Below are 22,206 nucleotides of genomic sequence, written 5' to 3'. Positions count from 1 at the left end.
ATGTCAAAATCCTTTGATACCATTAATGCAGACTTTTTCGCACACACATTTTCATATGCATACATACAAAATAAGTCATTTTTATTCTTTTAAAGGGATAGTTCACCTTCAAATTAAAATGAAGTCATTATTTACTCACTTTACTTACTGGTGTTCTAATGCACTATGGCATTCTCACATTTATGGACCACAAAAGGAGAATTGAAAAAAAAATTCCACTTTAGCTCTTCCATATAATTGCAGTGCGACCGGCATCAAGCTTTTTTTTAAAAGAATGACAGAATGACAGAATGATCCCATGCGTCATGTACCTTATATACAGTTGTGGTCAGAATTAATGGCACCCCTGGTAAATACGATGTTCCTAGTCACCCTGGTGTGCTAAAGGTAAATATTAATGGGAACATACTTCAGAGATATTTTACTCATAAAAATTCTAGGGGTGCCAATAATTGTGGCCAACGTGTTTTGATCATATTTAACAGGGGTGCAATTAATTCTGACCACAACTGTAAGTGTTCTGGAGCTATACAACAGGGTTTAGTGAAAAACAAACTGAAATTCTTGACCTTGGCCGTTGGTCTTCCCTGCATGTCTGCATGAGAGTCATGAGACTATTAGCGATAGAGTTCACTCCGCCTCACCCAGAAAAGCACACACGTTGTGAGAAGATTAACAAAAACACAACATGAAACACAATGTCTAGAAATCTCAAAAAAGTATCTGTGTACTTTCTTCACTGAGTCAAATATCACCAGACTGGAACTCTGTTTGTCTGATGGCAGTCAGAATGGCAGTTGACGGATGTGAACGCGATAACTTCTTGTTACAACAAACACAACGGATATATTCACCCCAGAGAAGAAGTTGGTTAAATTTTATGTTGTGTTTTTGTTAATCTTGATTAACGTGCATATCGCACAGAAGACCAACGGCCAAGGTCATGAATTTGGTTAAATAAATAAAACATTGAATTTTTTTTTTTTTTCACTTGGGACACTTGGAATAAATGACATGTTGCAAGGGATCATTCTGTGATACTTTTTTATTTATTTATTTATTTTAAAAGCTTGCTTCTGGTCTCTATTCACTGTCATCATATGAATAGCACAAGTGGGACATTTTTTTCTAAAATTCTCCTAGGCCTTATAGGTATTAGAAAAAAGTCAATTATGACATAATTTTCATTTTAGGGTGAACCATCCCTTTAAGAGCCCTTCAAAAATTATTTGGACTGTATAAAACTTATAATAATAATATAATGAAATGTTAGCAATACATAGTGTGGCTTATCCCTTCTAAGGTCCAACTATCCCATGCTAAATAGCCAAACCTGGACCCCTTGGCATTCAGCATATAGCCATATTTTGTCCAATCGAATGTTCTTTAAGATAAGAATGCCACACCTTCCAAAAACACTTTCCTGTGCTGTGACTTGCAACAAAGTAGCATTGACATAACTCAACTAATGGCTATTGATTATTTAATCATAAAAGGGTGATGCCTTCTTTACATGTATCAGCACAAAAAAACGTGCTTGTCGAGACATTTCATTTTATAGGGTTTAAAAGATCTGTGAGTAGCTTAACAGGTATGCGGATTAGCAGTGAAGAGATAGCTTTGAAAATGACTTTTGTTCTTGGAATGTTTTTAAGTATGAGTTCACGAACATCCTCACCCTTAACACTGCTTGCAATATGTGCTTTAGGCGGTGTCTGTTGAAACAATGCAGGATTGTTAAGGCATGCACTTGAGAAATTACATCATATCCTTTGGCTCTCCTGTAGCCAAGTTCTCTTTTTTCTCTGGAAGGGAAGCATGAATTCATGGAACACAATGACAGAACACAAGCCTTTGGTTCTTTTCAAACATTGAATCAACAGCGCTTACTTTCTGATTAATGTAAGCTTGAGGTGATTGTGTGCGGACTATACATCAATATAGCCTTATGAATGTTTGAGGAGCTGTCAAACATATAGCTGTTATATCAATAGAGGTATATTTGACAATGAGTTGTGAAAAATATTCAAGCATTTTGTTGTGAAGCACTTGGTGTAAGAGAGTGGAGGATCCTCTTCAGGTGGTGGGACTAATCATACTTCAGTGGCTATAGTTAATCGTTTCCAGAGAGAAAAGCCACAGACCTTCTGCCGCAGAAACAGCCGATGAGCTCTGATCTGATTTCAGGTGTTGTCTCTGTTGTCCAGGTCGACGCTGCATGTACATAAAGGTCATGCATTATACTGAAACTCTGCAAACAAGATAATAACAATAGCACTATGTGCATGTTATCTTAGACCATTATGCTTTCAGATATATATAAGTATATGTCAAACAGGCAGAAACGTCATGCTCATTCAGCAAAAGTCCCTTCAGATGTTTGAACCAACTGGATTTTGAATGCAACTTCCAAATAAAGTATTGGTCTCTTTTGATAAGTGGCATAAGTGTTGTAGGTTTGCTGTTATTTTTTGTTAAACAAGGTGGTGGAAATTGCATATTCAAATGTCTAAATTCGCCTTCAGAATGTGGAGGTTTTGCTTTTAACTGGACAAAAAGAAAATCCTGTCATCATCTACCCGCCCCACTGAAAACTTTTCCCTTCAGGGGAATTTTGCATTGCATTACAAGGAAAATGTATAGTGATAACTGACTGTTGAGTTATGTTCAACATCCTTGCACTTTCTACTGTTTTTATTTCCAGAAAATGTGTAGATATATCTGTATAATTATTCATACTTTTATTTTGAGAAACACTAATCAGTTTTGTTCACATCTAGTTTTTTCCCTGCAGCCATTCTTTTTTTCTTTTTCTTTTCTTTTTCTTTTTTTTTTTTACAGAAGTTACTCTGTTCAAGCCAAACAAGTTCACACAGGCTCATGTGACCCCATTATTTAATATGTACTTGGATTGCACACATACAAAATTTGTCTTATACAAAGAAAAATAATAATTGTTTATTCATTGATGACAGATGATATAGGCCTACTGGACATACAGAATGTTCATAGCAGTTGTAAATATGGTCTTGTCTAAGTAAGTCGCCATGGGTCCAGTTAAGAAAGTGGAAGGGATTCCCACAATTCAGACTTGTAAACTGGAACATGAATTGTTTGCTATTGAATTGGTCCAGGAGTTAAATTAAGAGCATTAAATTATTACTTGACTTTAATCATATGTATAGGCTAGCCTATATGTAGGCTACTGGCTGTAGATCAGTGTTTTTACTGAGTGGGATTTTTCCAGTGACCTCTGACTGACTGTATGTTCAACAAACACACATTCTCAAATTTATGTGCAATTGAGCTCCAGATCAAGCCTATGTTATCAGGACCATGTGTTTATAGTTAAAGATTGACTATGACTGAGAATTATTAACTTGCATACAACCATATGGAAATCAAATCAATATGTTATGAAATCAATATGTCATGAAATCTGCGTATCTTATAACTTTAACTCTGACACATATATAATTGAATTGTCTTTTGGAATAATGGAAAAAGCGTTTATTTTGAGCAGGAAGACAATTCTCTTCACTTGCGCGCGAACACGAACAGGTTTTGCCTGAGTGTGTGTGTGTGTGTGTGTGTGTGTGTGAGTGTGAGTGTGCGTGTGTATGTTGGCCGAGATGTGTGTTTTCCTCTTCTTCAACTGGAGTGAAAGTTAAACGTCTGTCGTTCGTCATGACGGTCTTATGAAGTCGAGGAAGGGATTTCACACAGGGAATCAACGACCAGTGCGATTTAAATTGGTAAGTCGACTTTAAATGCATGTGAGGAAACTTTAACGCGTCATTAGGTTTCATAATCTGTACTTTTTTTGCTTGGCAGTAAATTTGCGAAACTTGAGAGCTTTTCGATTTACGACGTCAAAATCTAACGGGGTCGCGTCGATCCTCATGGGAAAGAAAATATGTTTGTGATGAAGTTAACAATAGTGATTGTCTTTATATAAATACCAGAGAAAGATTTGGCAGATTTACTCCCTAAATGGTGGGCTCTCTGTTGTCGCGACACACCCAGAGATTGTTGAAGCAGATGTGAGATAACTTACTCGATCTATTCAGATTCATTTCTGTGTCTTAATGATAATAACGCTTAGGATTCGTGCTTTTCTACTAGGCTACTTGAAACTATTAAAATTATATTTGGTTTAGATTATAATTTACTTTTAATATGATTTTACCTCCCGAGATTATTTTACTTTACGTTTTAACTAAGACTAATCCAATGTGGACTGAAAGAAATGGATGCGGTGTTCGATTAGCCTATGTATTTTTTAATATCCATATTGTAATTCACCCTTTAGACCTTAGTTATGTTCCAGGGACACACAAATAGGCCTATGCTTGATTTCTACTCTAAATGCTTTAGCCTATTACCACTGATCTTCTATCCAAATTTATTTATATATAGGCCTACATTTATATAGATCTGCGGATATTACTACCAAAAAATACATTATAATAATGAATAATAATTAAAAGAAAAACAGTTTGTGCCATTTTAGGTTATTTCTAAACATAAGACAAAATTTGGTGGTGGATTAGTACTGAAATCATATCATGATATGACTTGTCTTACTATAATTTATGTAGTTTTAAGGTTTAAATATAATGTTAGATTTCTGGCTCTTTTTTTTGCAACATTCACAGATGTTAGTATCATATAGTTCTCCCTTGAAATAGATATTAACATGTTTGCATTTGCAACGATATTTTTTATTTAATTTTTTTGTTTGTTTATTCAAAAATATCACAATAATCTATGAACATGTTTACTTCTCATGTAGGGGTGGGGGCAGAGTGTTTGCCCTCATGTGGAATGAATGTACATTACCATTTTTTTCTGATAATAATTAATCTCTTAACTCCACTGGTCCAGGTGTAAATATGGCTCATCGTTCCCAGTGCTCCTCTACCGGGGACAACCCCCTGGACCCCAACTACCTGGCCCCTCACTACCGTGAGGAATACCGTATGGCTATCGACTCCCTGGTTGACGCTGACTTGGATGGCTACTATGGGTTTCTTCAGAAAGTAAATGTGGTTGATTTCTTATCCCGTTCAGAGATTGAGTATATCAGATGCATGGTGCAAGCTCCACATCAGACCGCACAACTAGAGAGGAGATGCATGGCTGAAGATGTAGATGGCTCTTCTGACACTTACTGGCCGGTACATTCAGACCATGATGCTCCGAACCTGGACTTGGGCTGGCCACAGACATACAGATCTGTTGGACCAACTGAGGTCACTACATTGGTGAACCCGTCTGACCCCGAGATGCCCAGTATCAAAGAGCAAGTCCGCAGGATGATCAAGACTGCACAGCAAGTGAGTTTTGCATGCTGTCCAAGTGCACTAATAAATATTTTCTTATTACTGCATCACAGAAGTCAGTAAATGCGACTTAGTATTATGGTAGATGTCTTACCTCATTAATCAGTGGTTTAAATTGCTTTGGTACTGTTTTCACAAGTAGGCAATACGAGGTTAGTACAAACGGCAAACTGGTCACACTAGTTTCACAGCTGGTCTTTCATTCTAAGCTTGACAATGACAGCTATTATGCACTTATTAGGATTGTAGTTTCTATTGACATATTTGGTTTAAATACACAACCAAATGATCTTATTTCAATTTAGACATTAAACTACCGGTTAATTCAGTTACAAGGGATACAAGCTTATTGTGTCAAATTGCCTAAAGGTGCTGAATATAAGAATTTGATTTTATGCCAAATTGACACAAGATCTGTATTGTATCTTCATGAAAATGTTGCGATCAATGAAGGCATGAAATGGTTGTTATTACATACACTCTTGCCTGCAGTGATGCCATTCACAGTATACTTCTGTACTGTAAAAGTATTATGCAAATTGTGCAGATTTGTTTTCTTTTTAAAAATGTTCTCATGTTAAATTTGCTCTTGAGGCAGTTTGAGATTCAGATTGGGGTGATTTAATTTGGCAGTCTCTTTCATGATTGAACTTTTGCCTAATATAAAATAGACTGGGTGCCATCATTGTTGACAATGTGGTAAACCGAAGTCCAAGTAAACATAAAAGTAGACAGTGTTGTCTGCCTTCCAACGTCATCTGATATTCACCTCTTTGTCATTTATGTCTGGTTATTCTGCTGGAAACGTGAAATGTTGACACTTTACAAGCACACATGGTAATCAAACCATTTGAATTATCTATACAATATTCAAAATAATTGAAATGAAGTCCGTTTAAAAACTGCTTAAACGTTTAAAGAAAAAAAAAGCACAGTATTTTTAAGGTTGTATTAGATGATTAATACTAAAAGTATGTTCTTGTGATTAAAAACAAACTCATTCTGACATTGCAATGCATGTTGTTGTTTTTTTAACTTTATATATATGATAATATAAGTTTTATTTCTTGTCCTAGGTTATCGCTGTGGTGATGGATATGTTTACAGATGTTGACATCTTTGCTGATATCCTTGGTGCAGCAACACGTGGTGTGGCTGTTTATGTTCTTCTTGATGAACTGAATGCTCAACATTTTGTTTCGATGGCGAACAACTGTAGGGTGAATCTGGATGAGATAAAAGTAGGTACTTTTTTTATTTGATTGTTACAAATCAGTACAAATTCATTAATATACATTTTACTTGCAGTTCATGCGGGTAAGAACTGTGTCTGGAAGTACCTATTCCTGCCGCTCAGGAAAGACATTTAAAGGTCAGATGATGGATCGCTTTATACTAGTAGACTGCAGAGCTGTTTTAAGTGGCAACTATAGGTAAGTGCATTTTACTGTTTTATATATTTTGTTTTAGTATATGTTGTGTTTAATCAAGGTGTACATTAAATATGTGTTGGTTAATACAATTTCTCACTTTGTGTTGCAGCTTCATGTGGTCTTTTGAGAAGATACATCGCTGTCTTGCTCATCTGTTTCTGGGACAGCTTGTGACCACCTTTGATGAAGAGTTTCGGATTCTGTATGCCCATTCAGAGCCACTGGTTGTTGAAAATGTTTTGGCAAATATGCCACACTATGCTGGGGAACCTGAAGGCTACTACAACACAGAAAAGACCCACATGTTTAACAGACAATATCCAACTATGGGCATGGAATGGGCCGAACGTACTGGAGAAGACCAAATGAAAGTGGGTCAAAACATGTTACCCTTTAGGAGTGAATCCATCCACAGTGCAGCAGAAGCAAATCCTTCTGTTCAGAGGCACATGAACCTGCATGCTGATCAACCATTTAGAGGGGACCATCAATCTATAGAGCATGGAAGGCAAATGAGAGGACCAACTGAAATGGTTGGCTTCAAAAGGAATAGCTACGGACATATACCTGATTATGAATACTTGCCTCCTCAAAACATTCCAATAATGAGAGGAAAACAGTACATGGAGGGAGCTGTGCTCCAGGGCAGTCCCTTTGCAAGGGAACCTCGTATTTACCAGGGAGCTGAATTTCAATCTGGCTATGACATGTATGGGAAGCTTAGAGGCCAAGGCCACCACATTGATCAGTTTACAGGGTCTGGCTACCCTCATGAGGAAGATGAGGTTGAACCAGCTGGAGCTTATGACCATGTTCAAAGATACCTGCAGTCTCAATCTGCTATGGAGGAAGGGCATGGTCCAAGAAATGTATTGTCACCTGTGCAGTCCAATATTAAGAGACATAACATGGGGCAGTCGTATACCTGTCAGAGCTCACCAAAACAACCAAACCTGCCGGAACAGAAACATTTCTTTAATGTAAGCCACAAACCACAGGATATGAGTCAAAAGCAAGGCATGCGGGACTGGAGGATCAGCTCATACCTTAGTGCATATGATGATGCAGGAGAACTGGATTTAGCTGAACTTGAAGGATCCAGCACATGTGATGATGTTCCATGTTTTACACAGGAAGCTCCTTGTGGTCCTGTACGTCCAGAACTTAGACCAGGAAACAGAGAGTTTAACAGGATACCTTCACCTAGGGAAAATCCCTTGTTTGTCCAGATTCAGAATAATTCTATTGTGCCTGACAGTTCAGTTAATCATCCAACAGACTTATCACAAATAAATATCAAAACAACACCAACATCAACTTCAGAGTCTTCTTGCACCACTGAGGGTGACAAAGTGGAGGTGACGCAGAATAGAAAACCTAAAGAGACAAACCGGATTAGTGAAGACTTCCTCAGGAAGAAACCCAGCCGACCTTTACAAAGGAGTTCCAGACTGAGACACTCACTGATATTCAGTTCAAATTTGGAGTTGCATACGTCAGATGAGATGAAAGATACTGTGGGAGAAAAGGATGGGGATGAAGCTTCAAAACATTTAGCTCGTGTACCACACATCTTGGATAAAAGGAGGACTGGTTCTTCATTTCAACCATTTCAGTGGAGCGATTTTGTAAAGTCAAACACATTTGATAACTCTGAAATAGAGTCTGCACAACCTGAGGATGAACTGAACAAAATGGGTGAAAATTCCGATTTAGATAAGGTTGAAAACTCCCAAAATCTCTGTCCTCTGCAAGAAAAAGAACAGCTTCAAACAGCAGTTCCTGAAAGAAAAAGCCAAAGGGATGAATGCCCATCTAATCTATTGAAAAAGTCATCTTCTTTCATAGATATGAATGACCCTGACTGTAGACTGAGGTATTTCAAAGAGTTGGCAGCCAAACGCAAACTTGCAGCAGAAAAGGTTTCTCAGAGCAATCCGGTGAAAGCCACCCAAAAATTTGCTCTATCAGAAAAACCTTCCACTAATGATGCAGATAAAAATGCTGGACCTTTTTTCAAGACCACAGAAACTACACTCAAGTCAAAAAATACCACTCTCCCAGCACCAGAGATCAAAGAAACCTGTAGAGACACCAAATATGAGGAATCAAGTAAAGACATCCTGCATAGAGCTACTGATGCTGAAAAAATTAGATTTAAGAAAAAACTTGCTGAAGAATCTAGCTCAACTTTTAAAAAAAGTCAAAAAGACACTGATCCAACTCTAAAACCTGTTGAAGAGGTAAGAACAGTATCTATAGCTAAAAATCAGACATCCCCAGTTTTAAACATTTCTGCTCAAAAGCTTTCCTGTGCTTTGTCTAGTAAGTCCTCCGATCCTTGCATGAGTTCTTCCTCAGAACCTTGCTCAAAAAACTCCCTTTCTACAGCCAGTGCTACATTGGAGGTGCAAAATCAAGGAGAATCTGTTGCATTCAATACTCCCTCAACAGAATCTGGCCTCATCCAATTTCACAGTCCAAAAGAAACTGACCACTCCCATGCTGTTCTGACAGGGAGTTGTCTGCCTGTAAAGTTACCACAGACAAAGTGTATGTCACCATTTAGCACAACTATTGCACAGAGCTCACCCAATATTTCTAGCTCATGCTCTGATAATGTATCTCTAGATTTTAATTCAAAACCAAACCTTGCAATTGTAGATACTAGTGTATCCTCAAAACCTGACCACATAAATGCAGTTCCCTCCCCAGGGATGGAAAGTGGGCCTTCCCAAAAACCTGCTTCAACGGATGGAGACTCTTCTCAACACCCTCCCACATCAGAGACAGACTGTTTTCAGCAGCTTACTGCATTGAGAGAGGAATCTTCTCAGCATCCCACTGCTACAGAAAGTGAAACATCACAAAACTTCCCCATCAAAACAGTAGCAGATGCTTTCCAACAGCCAATTGTAGCAGAAAGTGAATCATCACATCATTCTACTGCAAATGAAACAGTCTCCTCCCAACAGCCTACTGAAACAGGGGAAGACTCTCAACTCCCTGCTATAAATAGGACAGACTTTACCCAAGACTCCAATGTAGCAGAAAGTGAAATCTCCAAACAACTCCTTGTAATGGGGACAGACCCAGCAAAAAATGAACCTTCCCAACAGTGCATTGCCACATCTTCAGACTTTTCCAAACACTCCCTTGCAATGAGGGCAAACTCTTCCCAACACCCCTCTGCAGCAAAAAATGACTTTTCTCTGCAGTCCACTGCATCAGTGGTAGACTCTTCCCAACACCACACTCCAAAAGAAAGTGAACTTTACCACAAACTCACTGCAACAAGTGCAGAACCTTTCAAACAGGCTACTCCATCAGCCACAGACCCTTCCCAGCAGTCCACTGATACAGTCACAGACTCTCCTGAACCACCTTCTGTAACAGAGACAGGTTCTTCTCAAAAGCCCATTGCAATGGTAACAGACACTTCTCAGCAGTCCACAGCATCAGTTGTAGATGCCATCCAACAGCCAACTTCATCAGGGGCAGACACTCCCCAAAACCACACTGCAATAGAATGTGAACTTTCCCCAGAACCTTTCAGACAACCACCTGCATTGGGAGCAGGCTCTTCTCAACAACTCACTGCAATAGAGACTGATTCTTCTCAAAAGCCCATTGCAATGGAGACAAACACTTCTCAGCATCCCATTGCAACAGTCACAGACTCTTCCCAGCATCCCACTGCAACAGTCACAGACTCTTCCCAGCATTCCACTACAATAGTCACAGACTCTTCCCAGCAGCCCACTGCAACAGTCACAGACTCTTCCCAGCATCCCACTGCAACAGTCACAGACTCTTCCCAGCATTCCACTACAATAGTCACAGACTCTTCCCAGCAGCCCACTGCAACAGTCACAGACTCTTCCCAGCAGCCCACTGCAACAGTCACAGACTCTTCCCAGCATCCCATTGCAACAGTCACAGACTCTTCCCAGCATCCCACTGCAACAGTCACAGACTCTTCCCAGCATTCCACTGCAACAGTCACAGACTCTTCCCAGCAGCCCACTGCAACAGTCACAGACTCTTCCCAGCATCCCACTGCAACAGTCACAGACTCTTCTCAACATCCCACTGCAACAGCCACAGACTCTTCCCAGCATCCCACTGCAACAAAGTCAGATTCTTCCCAGCATCCCACTGCAACAATCACAGACTCTTCCCAGCATCCCACTTCAACTGTCACAGATTCTTCCCAGCATCCCACTGCAACAGTCACAGACTCTTCCCAGCAGCCCACTGTAACAGTCACAGACTCTTCCCAGCATCCCACTGTAACAGTCACAGACTCTTCCCAGCATCCCACTGTAACAGTCACAGACTCTTCCCAGCAGCCCACTGCAACAATCACAGACTCTTCCCAGCATCCCACTGTAACAATCACAGACTCTTCCCAGCAGCCCACTGCAACAGTCACAGACTCTTCCCAGCAGCCCACTGCAACAATCACAGACTCTTCCCAGCATCCCACTGCAGCAGTCACAGACTCTTCCCAGCATCCCACTGCAGCAGTCACAGACTCTTCCCAGCAGCCCACTGCAACAGTCACAGACTCTTCCCAGCATCCCACTGCAGCAGTCACAGACTCTTCCCAGCATCCCACTGCAGCAGTCACAGACTCTTCCCAGCATCCCACTGCAACAGTCACAGACTCTTCCCAGCATCCCACTGCAACAATCACAGACTCTTCCCAGCAGCCCACTGCAACAATCACAGACTCTTCCCAGCAGCCCACTGCAACAATCACAGACTCTTCCCAGCAGCCCACTGCAACAATCACAGACTCTTCCCAGCATCCCACTGCAACAGTCACAGACTCTTCCCAGCATCCCACTGCAAAGGAGACAGACCCTTCCCAGCATCCCACTGCAACAGTCACAGACTCTTCCCAGCATCCCACTGCAACAGTCACAGACTCTTCCCAGCATCCCACTGCAACAGTCACAGACCCTTCCCAGAAGACCACCACAACAGCCACAGACTCTTTGCATCAACCCATTGCAAAAGAGACTGATTTGTCCCAGCAGCTCACTGTAACCGAAAGTGAATTATCTCAGAACTCCACTAAAATTACGGTAGACACTTCCAAACATCCTATTGAAGCAGAAAATGAATCCCTTCAATACATCACTGCAACAGAGTCTTACTGTGTGAATGAGAAAAAGAAAAAGGATGATAATTTATCCAAAGCCTTCAGCAAACCCATTCCAGATGCTAACAGTACTCAGGCAGACAATAGCATATCTCAAATTACAGTCATTACAGACTTAAGTTCCACCACTGAGCTTTCCCAAACTGATACTGTTCCACCTTGTGATAGCCAAGTGGAACTAAACAAAACACAAGCATTGACCAAACCATGTATTACTCCTATGGTAAAAGACACAGACAGTGATATTTTAACTAGTCTCAATTCAGTGGAGGTGAGCTCAACTCAGCCTCAAGATTCACCAGAGTTTTGCCTGTACTCAAATGAGACGAACTCAACTCAGAGAATCACACAAATAAAATCTAGCATATCATCAAACCCAATGGAATCTAGTTGTCCAAATGACCAAAAACTAGATGAGTGCCAAAAGAATGAGACCATTACAGAGCAATCTCAGAGGCATGACACTTCAGCTATAGCTCAGACAGAGATTTCTACAACCCTAGACCCTAAACAAACAACACCAGAGGTGGAAAACTCTGTGAATAACTTTACAGAGGTGTCAGAAAAATCTGATTTGACTGTACACAGTAATTCAGAAAATCAGTCTTCTGTTGCAAAGAATCCAAAATCAATCATGTCCGCCCATCAGTTATCTACTGCAAATGTTATCTCGTGCAGCAACCTTAGAGATGACACTAAAGTTCTTTTGGAGCAAATTTCAGCAAAGAACCAAAGCAGATCATCCCAGTCTAAGCAGACTCTTGCTGCACCCAATGAAGCCAAAGAGGTTGAGGTTAGCTCTGCAAATAAACTGTTATCAAATTTTTCGGGAAGGCCCTGGTCCTCCAAGACTACACCAGAAGAAAAGGACATGTTAATACAGAAGATGGAGAAAATGAGGAAAGAGAGGAAGGTCTACAGCCGTTTTGAGGTACATTGTAGAATTTGTTCATAAAAATTCAAAATGTTCAGTCGTATTGTTTGTGTTTGTGAATGTGGGTGTGTGTATGCACTTTTATTTTTAAATTGTTCTGAAAATATTCTAGTAGGTTCAGTGTTGTTATGTTTAAGCCATGTTTTACATTTACTTGTATTACTCAGGCATTTGTATTTGGTGTTTTCACAGGCCTCATAACTTAAACCATTGGAAGAGTGGCTCCAGTAAAGGAACAATACGAGGGAAGCGATTTTGTTGTCTTACCTCAAAACTGTGAACTTGCACTGATTATACCAAAGATTGCTGCCTATATTGAGAGGATAGAAATCCCTGCAAGACTTAACAGATGAACTGCCTGACAAAACACAGGAGCACAATCCTTACCAGCTGTAATAAGCTTTCGATAGAGCAGGTATTTCCTATTGTGTGTGTATATTTATATCTGTGAAATGTATTTCTGAATCTTTTGTAATTATTGGATTTCTGTATCCAGAAATTGTGATCTATAAGAGTTGTTTACCAAACAGTAAGTTGCGTGTTATTGCCAGGAGCAGGTTTTTTGAATGTCTTCAAGATTGTTCCAATACTGCTCCAACATGTTAACAGACTAGTGTTCTTGTTTCAATACAGCATGAAACTTTTCTCCAAGTATTGTTTTTTTCTTCTTCATTTAATACAATTATCTTGTGCCCAGATGTTTGTGGTATTAAAAACAAACATTTAAAGAACTTAAAAGTGGATCTGTAACTGGGCACACATTTTTCTATGTAGTTTACTTGAAATCTGTTCATTTGTAAGTCACTTTGGATAAAACTTTGCTAAATGATTAAATGTAAATGTAAATAGAATACATGGAACAAAGTAGAGCTGTAATGGAATGATAACAGGATGCTTTGAGGAGGGAAAGGGGAAATTGTTCATTCACATACTCTGGCCAGAGAAGAACAGGAAAGGATGTTCCACTACTTCCCATGCTTAAGTGTTTACTAGCCTATTTTTAAAGATGTAAAATACATTATGTTGGTTTATGTTGATGCACGATGGAAACTCCTAAAGCACATAGACATGAGTCCAGGTAACATATTGTTAAGAGTGAATACAACAGTTTCTCAGTAACACAAAACGCTAAAGTAAGAATTGAGGAAAATCTTGTGCAGTTAGATGAAATGTGCAATATTGTGAATTTTGCATGAGATATTGATATTGATTTGTTTAAATTGTAAAATCTGTTTATCAACAACTGTCAATGTAGTGAGACTGCCTCTGTTTTTGATGGAGGATCCCAGCAATGTGTAGAAAGCCAATAATGTCTGTTACATGTTGCCAACCGTTCCAATTGTTGTGTGTTTGAATAATGTTTAGAACAAAGTAAGGTCTACACTGACATGATAATAAAATAAAACTAGGACACAAGACATGTTCTTCAAATATCATAATGCCCTTGTGTGTTTTGTGTCCTCTATTCATCAGAATAGTACTGAACTAAAATGCTTAACAGTAAGGGATTTATCACACAGACAATTAATCTCATTAATCTGAATCATAAATGTTCATTAATCTTTTAATGAAAGGAAAGTTAATACAATGTTTTATGTTTAATGTGTAATCATTCCCCTTTAATACTATTATAGTAGGCTATTTTAAGTGGGAACAAACAGATAGTTTGTGACCCAAAAGTCATAATTTATTCGCTGTCATGTCATTCCAAACCTGTATGACTTTCTCTCCTCTCTGGAACACAAAAGAAGATATTTTGAAAAATGTCTCTCTTTTTCTTTTGCCTGTGCAATGAAAGTAAGAAGGGGCCAGTGTTGTTTTTTTACACTATTCCTTCAAGTCAAATAATATGACAGTGAATGGAGACTATAGACCATAATACATCATGGAAAAAAACTTTGTGTTGAGTATCACTTTTGCTTTCAAATAGACTGTTGAATTGAGTTTTGCATGCTTACTTAACTTTGTGACATCACTGATCTATAATTAGCTTCTTAGGCAGTTTGAGTCATTCTGCAAAATATGTTAGCCATGCAGTTAAGCTTAAATTCGACTTTACAAAACCAAATAACAGAGCATACTTTTTTAGCCCATGATAATTTTACTGTGGCTGAAAAAACGTTATGTCACCAGAAAAACACAGAGCCCTTTGTGAAGATTTGCACTTTTATAACACCATGTCAAAATAGCTTGTCAGTTTAGGCTAATCTCTCAATACAAGCTTTTCTTCTCACAAATCTGAATTAGTTCCCCTGGCTTTTCCTAGTCTTTTGCAGCTCATATAACAGTAGAGAACTTGGTTGATAGTGATGAATTTTGGATTTCAGCAACACACTATATGAGTGCGGACATGACTGGCATTTTGAAGAAATTTTACCACATTGTTGCTTTCAGCTGGTATGCCTTTGTTATTCAGTCTATTTATGCAAAAGGTGATTCAGAACTGCCACCTGGGATCTTTGTCTATGGCGGGCCCTGGAAATACCTAACATTTTTAAACCTGGTAAGTTTGGTACTTTACATCAACATTCTTAGTCTTTTGGACAGTGCTGGAGGTTGCTTGTAAATTTGGTTAACGTTTATTTCTCAGGTCTTACAGATGGTGTTTTTTGGAATGGCATCTGTGAATGACCTTCAGCCTGTGGGGAAAGGCTCAAAAATATCATTTCTATGCCTCTGCAAGGATTTGCTCTTTTCCGTCTTTGTGTTTCCAGTGGGAATGGTGAGTGAGACTTTTTTTTTTTTTTTCAGAACTGCTTTAGATGAAATTAACTAATTTAATAGTTGATGATCTTCACAACAGAACTGAATCAACACTGAATTGACTGTTGCTAATGCATCATTTTCCTGTTATCACTGTAAAGTTGCTTTGAAACAATCTGATAGATAGATAGATAGATAGATAGATAGATAGATAGATAGATAGATAGATAGATAGATAGATAGATAGATAGATAGATAGATAGATAGATAGATAGATAGATAGATAGATAGATGGATGGATGGATGGATGGATGGATGGATGGATGGATGGATGGATGGATGGATGGATGGATGGATGGATGGATGGATGGATGGATGGATGGATGGATGGATGGATGGATGGATGGATGGATGGATGGATGGATGGATGGATGGATGGATGGATGGATGGATGGATGGATGGATGGATGGATGGATGGATGGATGGATGGATGGATGGATGGATGGATGGATGGATGGATGGATAGATGGTTACTTAGTTAGTGAGTGTGCACCATCTACTGGTGATTAATGTTAAATGCCTTAAAGCTTTAACCTGTTAGCCAGTAACCCCACTTTTGAAAAATTCCCTGAAATGGCATTCCCAAACTAAAATAGATACAGTTCATGAACCCTTTGCACTAAAAGCACAAGTATGATATCATTTGAAAGCTGACAATTGGCAGTTTATTGTAAATTTAGAATTAATTATTGTCATAATGAAATTAATTTTTATAAATAGCTTCAAAGTTTTGTAAAGTTATTAGAAATTTATTTTTATGAAATATCTTCATGAAAGTTAAATTGAAGTTGACATTGTATCAATCTAGAAATGCACTGCAGATAAAGCCACATGTCTGACCATGTTACATTTAAAATCTGAAGATGATAAGTCGAAAACTCTGTATTTAGTTAAATGTTTTTCAAGATCATTTCTATGACTTTATTTTGATTAGACTCTAAAATGCAAACTGACATAAAATTACATAACTCCTGACACAAATTAATACATAACTTTCACTATAAGTTTCTCAGAATACTGAAACTTGAGTCTTATATCTTTGATGTATTATACTTTGTCAAGGTAATAACATTAAATCTGATAGTAACTTTGAACTATTTAAACAAAGAACTATTCAGTGCGCCGGCGTCCTCGTAAAGGCTAACAGGTTTTAAGTATTAAATAATCACATTACAAGTCAGTCATTACAAAATCTGTGTATTTGTTATTTTTAATGGGTTTTTAATGTTTGTTCTTGTTTGTCTTCAGTTTGTAGTTCTGCTGTTTTGGCTGATTTTTGCCTATGACCGACAGCTAGTCTATCCAGCTTCAATTGACAGCTTCTTCCCTCAATGGTTGAATCATTCAATGGTTTGTTATCTATTCCTTCGTATAACTTTTTAAAATATATGTCAGTTAAATAATCTGCATTCACAACTACTATTCACATTCACAACTATTCACAACAACTGTCTAATACTAGTCACTTTGTATGTTTGATTTTCAGCACACTCTTGTTCTCCCAATCTTGTTTGGCGAGATCCTGTTGGAGCCACATATCTACCCGAAAACTAGAAATGGTTTAGCAGCTTTGGGATTTGTTGGTCTCGCTTACCTAGGATGGTGAGAATGTCTTGTGTTTGTTTTAAGGATATACTAATGATCTGAAACTGAACAGATTATGTTGGTGACTCCACTAGTCATGAAACTTTTCTCATGCTTTAGACCAGTGGTTCCCAACCCTGTCCTGAAGGCCCCCCAACACTGCACGTTTTCTTTGTCTCCCTACTCAAACACACCTGATGCAACTCATCAGCTCATTATCACATGGGTTAATTGAGCTGATGAGTTGAATCAGGTGTGTTTGATTAGGGAGACAAAGAAAATGTGTAGTGTTGGGGGGCCTTCAGGACAGGGTTGGGAACCACTGCTTTAGACACATGATTAATATATATATATATATATATATTTCTTTTTCAGGATTGTTTGGGTGTATCAAACAGTGGGAATCTGGGTTTACCCTATACTGGGACTGTTCAGCAGCTCAGGATTGACCATCTTCTTCTTTCATAACATGCTTGTTGTGTCGTTGCTGTTCTTACTGGGCCAAACTCTGAACCATAAAGTTTGGGGTAAGAAAATAGTTTTATTTTCATTATAGATTTTCATCTATTGGAAAATTTGTGAGCAATGTTGATGCTAAATACTTCACTAATACCTATATACCTAATAGTCACTTTTACTCTCACAGGGAAAGAACTTCTAAAACGTACAAGAACATGATGAGTCAGAAGGAAGTGTTTATCAGACTAAAACATGGCACATGATTCCTTATAAACGTGTTCCTTGTTTCAGCCCTATGAATCTCTGGTATGAACCAGCTCCAAGTGCTTTGAATTATGTCTGCTGTTGCATTATCAGTTTTGTATATTTTATATATGACCATTCATTTTCTGCTAATGTGTGATATACTGTATGTCATACACATTTCTGGGAACTTGCCACTGGTAAAAAATAATAAAGCTGGTGTCTTCTAACATTTACGGAGCAAGTTATTTAACAAAATCAAAAACTGTGTGAAAAAGAAGTGCTGTTTACAATCTTTGTTACTGCAACTTCCAGAACAATTTGCAAAAATACAGCTCAACATGACTGTTAATTTGCAGTATATAGCTTTATATTGAAACATATGTTGAACTAAATTGCTTCAGTTCATTTTAGATCTGTTTTTCATTCTAAACTAATTTGGGTGTGTTCATATTTACAATGGCAAATATGTTCTGTACATTTCACATAGGAATATTTTTAAAGGGATAGATAGTTCAACCAAAAGTGAAAATTCTGTCATCACTTACTCACCCTCATGTTGTTCCAATCCTGTATGAATTTCTTTCTACTCTTGAACAAAGAATAAGATATTTTGAAGAATATTGGTAATCAAACAGTGGACGGTAGCCATTAACTTAGTATGGAAAAAATACAGGCTTGGAATAACATGAGAGTGAAAAAAAAAAGTCTATCCCTTTAATGCTTTCTGATCTTCCAAGTATTATAAACACATATTGATAATCCATAATGCAGTAATTCTCTCAAGAGAATGTTTGTTCTTTTTAGGCCAATTCACATTGCACTGACAGACACAGAACAACGTCGACAGTCACCAGATTACAGCACGTCACTTCTCAGACATTCTAACTCCGAATCAACATGTTCAATCGGCCAAAACCAGCTCCGACAGACAGCAACAGACTCCGACAGGGGTAACCCTGATCCGGCAAAACCTGTCTGTCGGTGCGCTGTGAAGTGGCCTTTTCTACACTCTTAAAAATAAAGATTATTTTTGGCACTGATGGATCCATGGAACCTTTCCACTCCACAAAAGGTTCTTTATAGTGACATTGCTGTGAAAACCTGCTTTCGAAACCTTTATTTTTAAGAGTGTAGTGTAAATACTCTTCTTTTTTTCAAAGTCCATTCCACCGGAGTCTTTCAGAACAGATGATCCAGGTATTTCGCACATCATCAGGAAAAAGAGTACAAGCGTTTCACAGTCATTTTAAGGTCTGGGAGGACAACATTTTTTGCCACGTCACATGTTTCCTTGAACCAAAGTAAAAGAGAACCACTGCTCTCAGGTTTTCTCTGTCAGGGTTAAAGATGAGGAAGGAAGCTTTTTATAATTGTCTGGGTGACGCTTCCTCTATCAGGCTGAACTTCCTCTCAGATCTCTGTATTCTTTTATATGGTGCAGAGTGTTTGGATCTGCATCCACCAGCCCGACAGAGAGGAGTTTTATGATGAGGTGAAGTTCCTGGTCATTCATTCTCTGCAGGAAAACAATCAGATATCAGCATGTGCTTCCTTCAGTCAGCCATAAGAGAACAAGAGCTGTGTTCTCACCTTGTTTTTGTAAAGCAAGTTCTTTTCTTGGGAGGCATGTTTCTGTGTTGGAGATAATACAGTCAATAAACATGTAAGACTGCGCTCAAAGAGCCTTAGGACAAAAATCATCATTAAAATGTTCTCCTCTGCATCTACATTAAGATATGTGTCCCTTCTTGTCTAATATGATTGTATACTGAATTTACTGCTATGCTTTAATGCAAAAAACTGTTCTCGAACCATACAAAAAACTCAAACACATAAGCACGCACTGCCAGCTTCTCCCAACAATAGATGTAATAGCAAGATAATCATGTATAATTTGTTGCTGACTTTTAAATCCAGATTAACCAGTCATGAGAGCATATATAAACACTTCCTCTTACCTGACTCAGACCATGTGACATGCACTTTATGATACCAATAAGCCCCAGAACAATCTGTGGATAGAAACATTTGAATATTAATAGACATTACAAAGAGAAAAATCTATATTTGCAAAAATATTCGAATTAAAAACTGCATACATAAAAGAGAAACAATGAAACAATACGAATGATCTTAGCAATTTTATTTATTCGTTTGCATATGGTTTTATTGTGTCAAATATTTATCCAAAAGCTATTACAAAAATACAATTTTAGCTTTAAGGAAAAAAATATCTCATTTACAATGGTTTAAGAGACAATAAGCATTTATGTACCATTTATTGACCCAAAATCTTATACTGAGATGTAGCCTTTGTCACTGATAGTTTTGCACATACAGAATACCAAACACAAGACACAAGCTTTAAAACATGAAACAGATCAACTTACCCCCACAATGTACAACATGATTGCTTCTGTGTGTGTTCCTCTTGCGTGTGTGTTTGTCTCTGATCAGGACTGTGATTTAAATGAAACTGAGAGATCATCATGTGAACAGAACCAGATGTACAGGTCTAACAGCATGTGTCAAACTCCAAAGTGACAAAGCCAGACCATCATGAGTTTTCCCCACACACGACAGCTGGAAACTCACTGACGCACAGGTCTGTCACAATTCTGGACTACTGACGTTACTTTAAGAGTAAAAATAAGACCCCAGTGTTTTCTTTTCATTAGTAAAGGGTTAATCAGAAGTAATGGCACATGTGAAGAGTCATTTCTGAAGTTTTACATTCATGTGACCAAAAAGAGATGACGCGCAATATTATACCTCAAGCGTCACATACAAACAATCATTTCATTATTCAAGTTATTGATGATACACTATTCTGTAAGTTCTTCAGATCAGCATACTTTAAAGCACTAATTGTTTTTCTAAAAAAAAAAAAAAAAAAAAAAAAATCAGTCTGACTAATAAAAGTTTTCCTATATCAGTCTGTAAAAAATTATGATCAATAAGTTATGACGACATATGTTTTTACAATTTTCTTCTTTTTTAAATAAGTTATACAAGATTCAACTCAGTTTTAAGTCAGTTTAATGTAATTTAAGTTGAAATGACTTAAACATCCAAGCTGATTATACACAAACAAAGAAATGTTTTTGGTATTTTTTTAAATATAGATTCTATTTTGAGCAGCTGACTGAATTTTTTTTTTACTGTAAGCAGGTTGTAGCAGTTTGCCCATGAATATTTTTTTTTTCAGAGGGAAAATGAAAGATAACTAAATTCAGTGAGACTGAACATCTGATCATGAATGTGTGATAAATGAACTGTTCCCATACAGAAAGCAAAAGTGTGTCTGTGTGTGTGTGTGTGTGTGTGTGTGTGTGTGTGTGTGTGTGTGTGTGTGTGTGTGTGTGTGTGTGTGTGTGTGTGTGTGTGTGTGTGTGTGTGTGTGTGTGTGTGTGTGTGTGTGTGTGTGTGTGTGTGTGTGTGTATTAAGCCACTTTTCCAGTTAAACGCCAGCCAATCTTCTGAAGAAAAGCTGTTCCTTGAGGTAGATTCTGGTTTTACTGGTCTAGTATTTCCCTCTGTATCATTATCAATACCAACACACACACACACACACACACACACACACACACACACACACACACACACACACACACACACACACACACACACACACACACACACACACACACACACACACACACACACACACACACACACACACACACATGTCTGGTGCACTATCTTTGTGAGGACTCTCCATAGACGTAATGGTTTTTATACTGTACAAACTGTATATTCTATCCCCTTACACTGCCCCTATCCCTAAACCTACCCATCACAGGAGACATTCTGCATTTTTACATTTTCAAAAAAACTAATTCTGTATGATTTATAAGCTTTTGTACCCATGGGGACCTCAATTTAGGTCCCCACGGTGACACGAGTCCCCATGAGTCTGTGTGCATTCAGGTTTAAGTCCCCACCGGTGTAGAAAAACATGTCCACACATACACACACACACACAATGAATGTTTCCATGACGACAGGGCATTTGGATTAAAACAATTTGGAGCATATACTAAATTCATTTTTGGAAACTGATGAGGAGCCTTTGGTGAATAAATGTAGAAAACCAGCAACAATTAAAAAGGAAGTACACTGACTTTCAAGGCAAATGAGATTATATAAGAATATAAGAGGATTTAATACAATAGTGCACTGATGAAAAATGCACATTTATTTTTTCATATGCATCAACATAATCTCCAACACTGACAATCCGAAGCACCCATGGTCTTATTTTAATGTGA

The 22,206-nt window shown here is 38.1% G+C and overlaps 2 protein-coding genes across 2 annotated transcripts; both read left to right on the top strand.

The window, feature by feature from the left end:
- Nucleotides 1–3,647: 3,647 nt before the first annotated feature.
- fam83ha (family with sequence similarity 83 member Ha) lies at nucleotides 3,648–14,641 on the top strand. Its single transcript, XM_081351307.1, has 6 exons — nucleotides 3,648–3,755; nucleotides 4,888–5,339; nucleotides 6,422–6,586; nucleotides 6,654–6,778; nucleotides 6,888–12,879; nucleotides 13,075–14,641. Exons 2-6 carry the CDS (start codon nucleotides 4,896–4,898, stop codon nucleotides 13,081–13,083), a joined length of 6,735 nt encoding a protein of 2,244 aa, XP_081207433.1. The 5' UTR covers nucleotides 3,648–3,755; nucleotides 4,888–4,895; the 3' UTR covers nucleotides 13,084–14,641.
- Nucleotides 14,642–15,169: 528 nt separating this feature from the next.
- On the top strand, nucleotides 15,170–18,167 carry LOC308681948 (androgen-dependent TFPI-regulating protein). Its single transcript, XM_081351306.1, has 6 exons — nucleotides 15,170–15,385; nucleotides 15,473–15,604; nucleotides 16,895–16,996; nucleotides 17,133–17,248; nucleotides 17,606–17,757; nucleotides 17,877–18,167. Exons 1-6 carry the CDS (start codon nucleotides 15,221–15,223, stop codon nucleotides 17,906–17,908), a joined length of 699 nt encoding a protein of 232 aa, XP_081207432.1. The 5' UTR covers nucleotides 15,170–15,220; the 3' UTR covers nucleotides 17,909–18,167.
- Nucleotides 18,168–22,206: the final 4,039 nt, after the last annotated feature.

This window comes from Scardinius erythrophthalmus (genome assembly GCF_964197995.2).
Source record: "Scardinius erythrophthalmus genome assembly, chromosome: 21".
NCBI classification, from domain to species: Eukaryota; Metazoa; Chordata; class Actinopteri; order Cypriniformes; family Leuciscidae; genus Scardinius; species Scardinius erythrophthalmus.
Note: the sequence above shows the minus strand (reverse complement) of the source record. Positions and strands in the feature narration are given on the sequence as shown.

Bases quoted from the DNA above. Each gene is read 5' to 3' on its own strand.
- LOC308681948 (XM_081351306.1), top strand. From the start codon at position 15,221: ATGAGTGCGGACATGACTGGCATTTTGAAGAAATTTTACCACATTGTT. The intron at 16,997-17,132 runs GTTTGTTATCTA...TTTGATTTTCAG, and splicing joins AATGGTTGAATCATTCAATG to CACACTCTTGTTCTCCCAAT. The intron at 17,249-17,605 runs GTGAGAATGTCT...TTTCTTTTTCAG, and splicing joins GGTCTCGCTTACCTAGGATG to GATTGTTTGGGTGTATCAAA.
- fam83ha (XM_081351307.1), top strand. From the start codon at position 4,896: ATGGCTCATCGTTCCCAGTGCTCCTCTACCGGGGACAACCCCCTGGAC. The intron at 5,340-6,421 runs GTGAGTTTTGCA...TTCTTGTCCTAG, and splicing joins TGATCAAGACTGCACAGCAA to GTTATCGCTGTGGTGATGGA. The intron at 6,587-6,653 runs GTAGGTACTTTT...TTTTACTTGCAG, and splicing joins TGAATCTGGATGAGATAAAA to TTCATGCGGGTAAGAACTGT.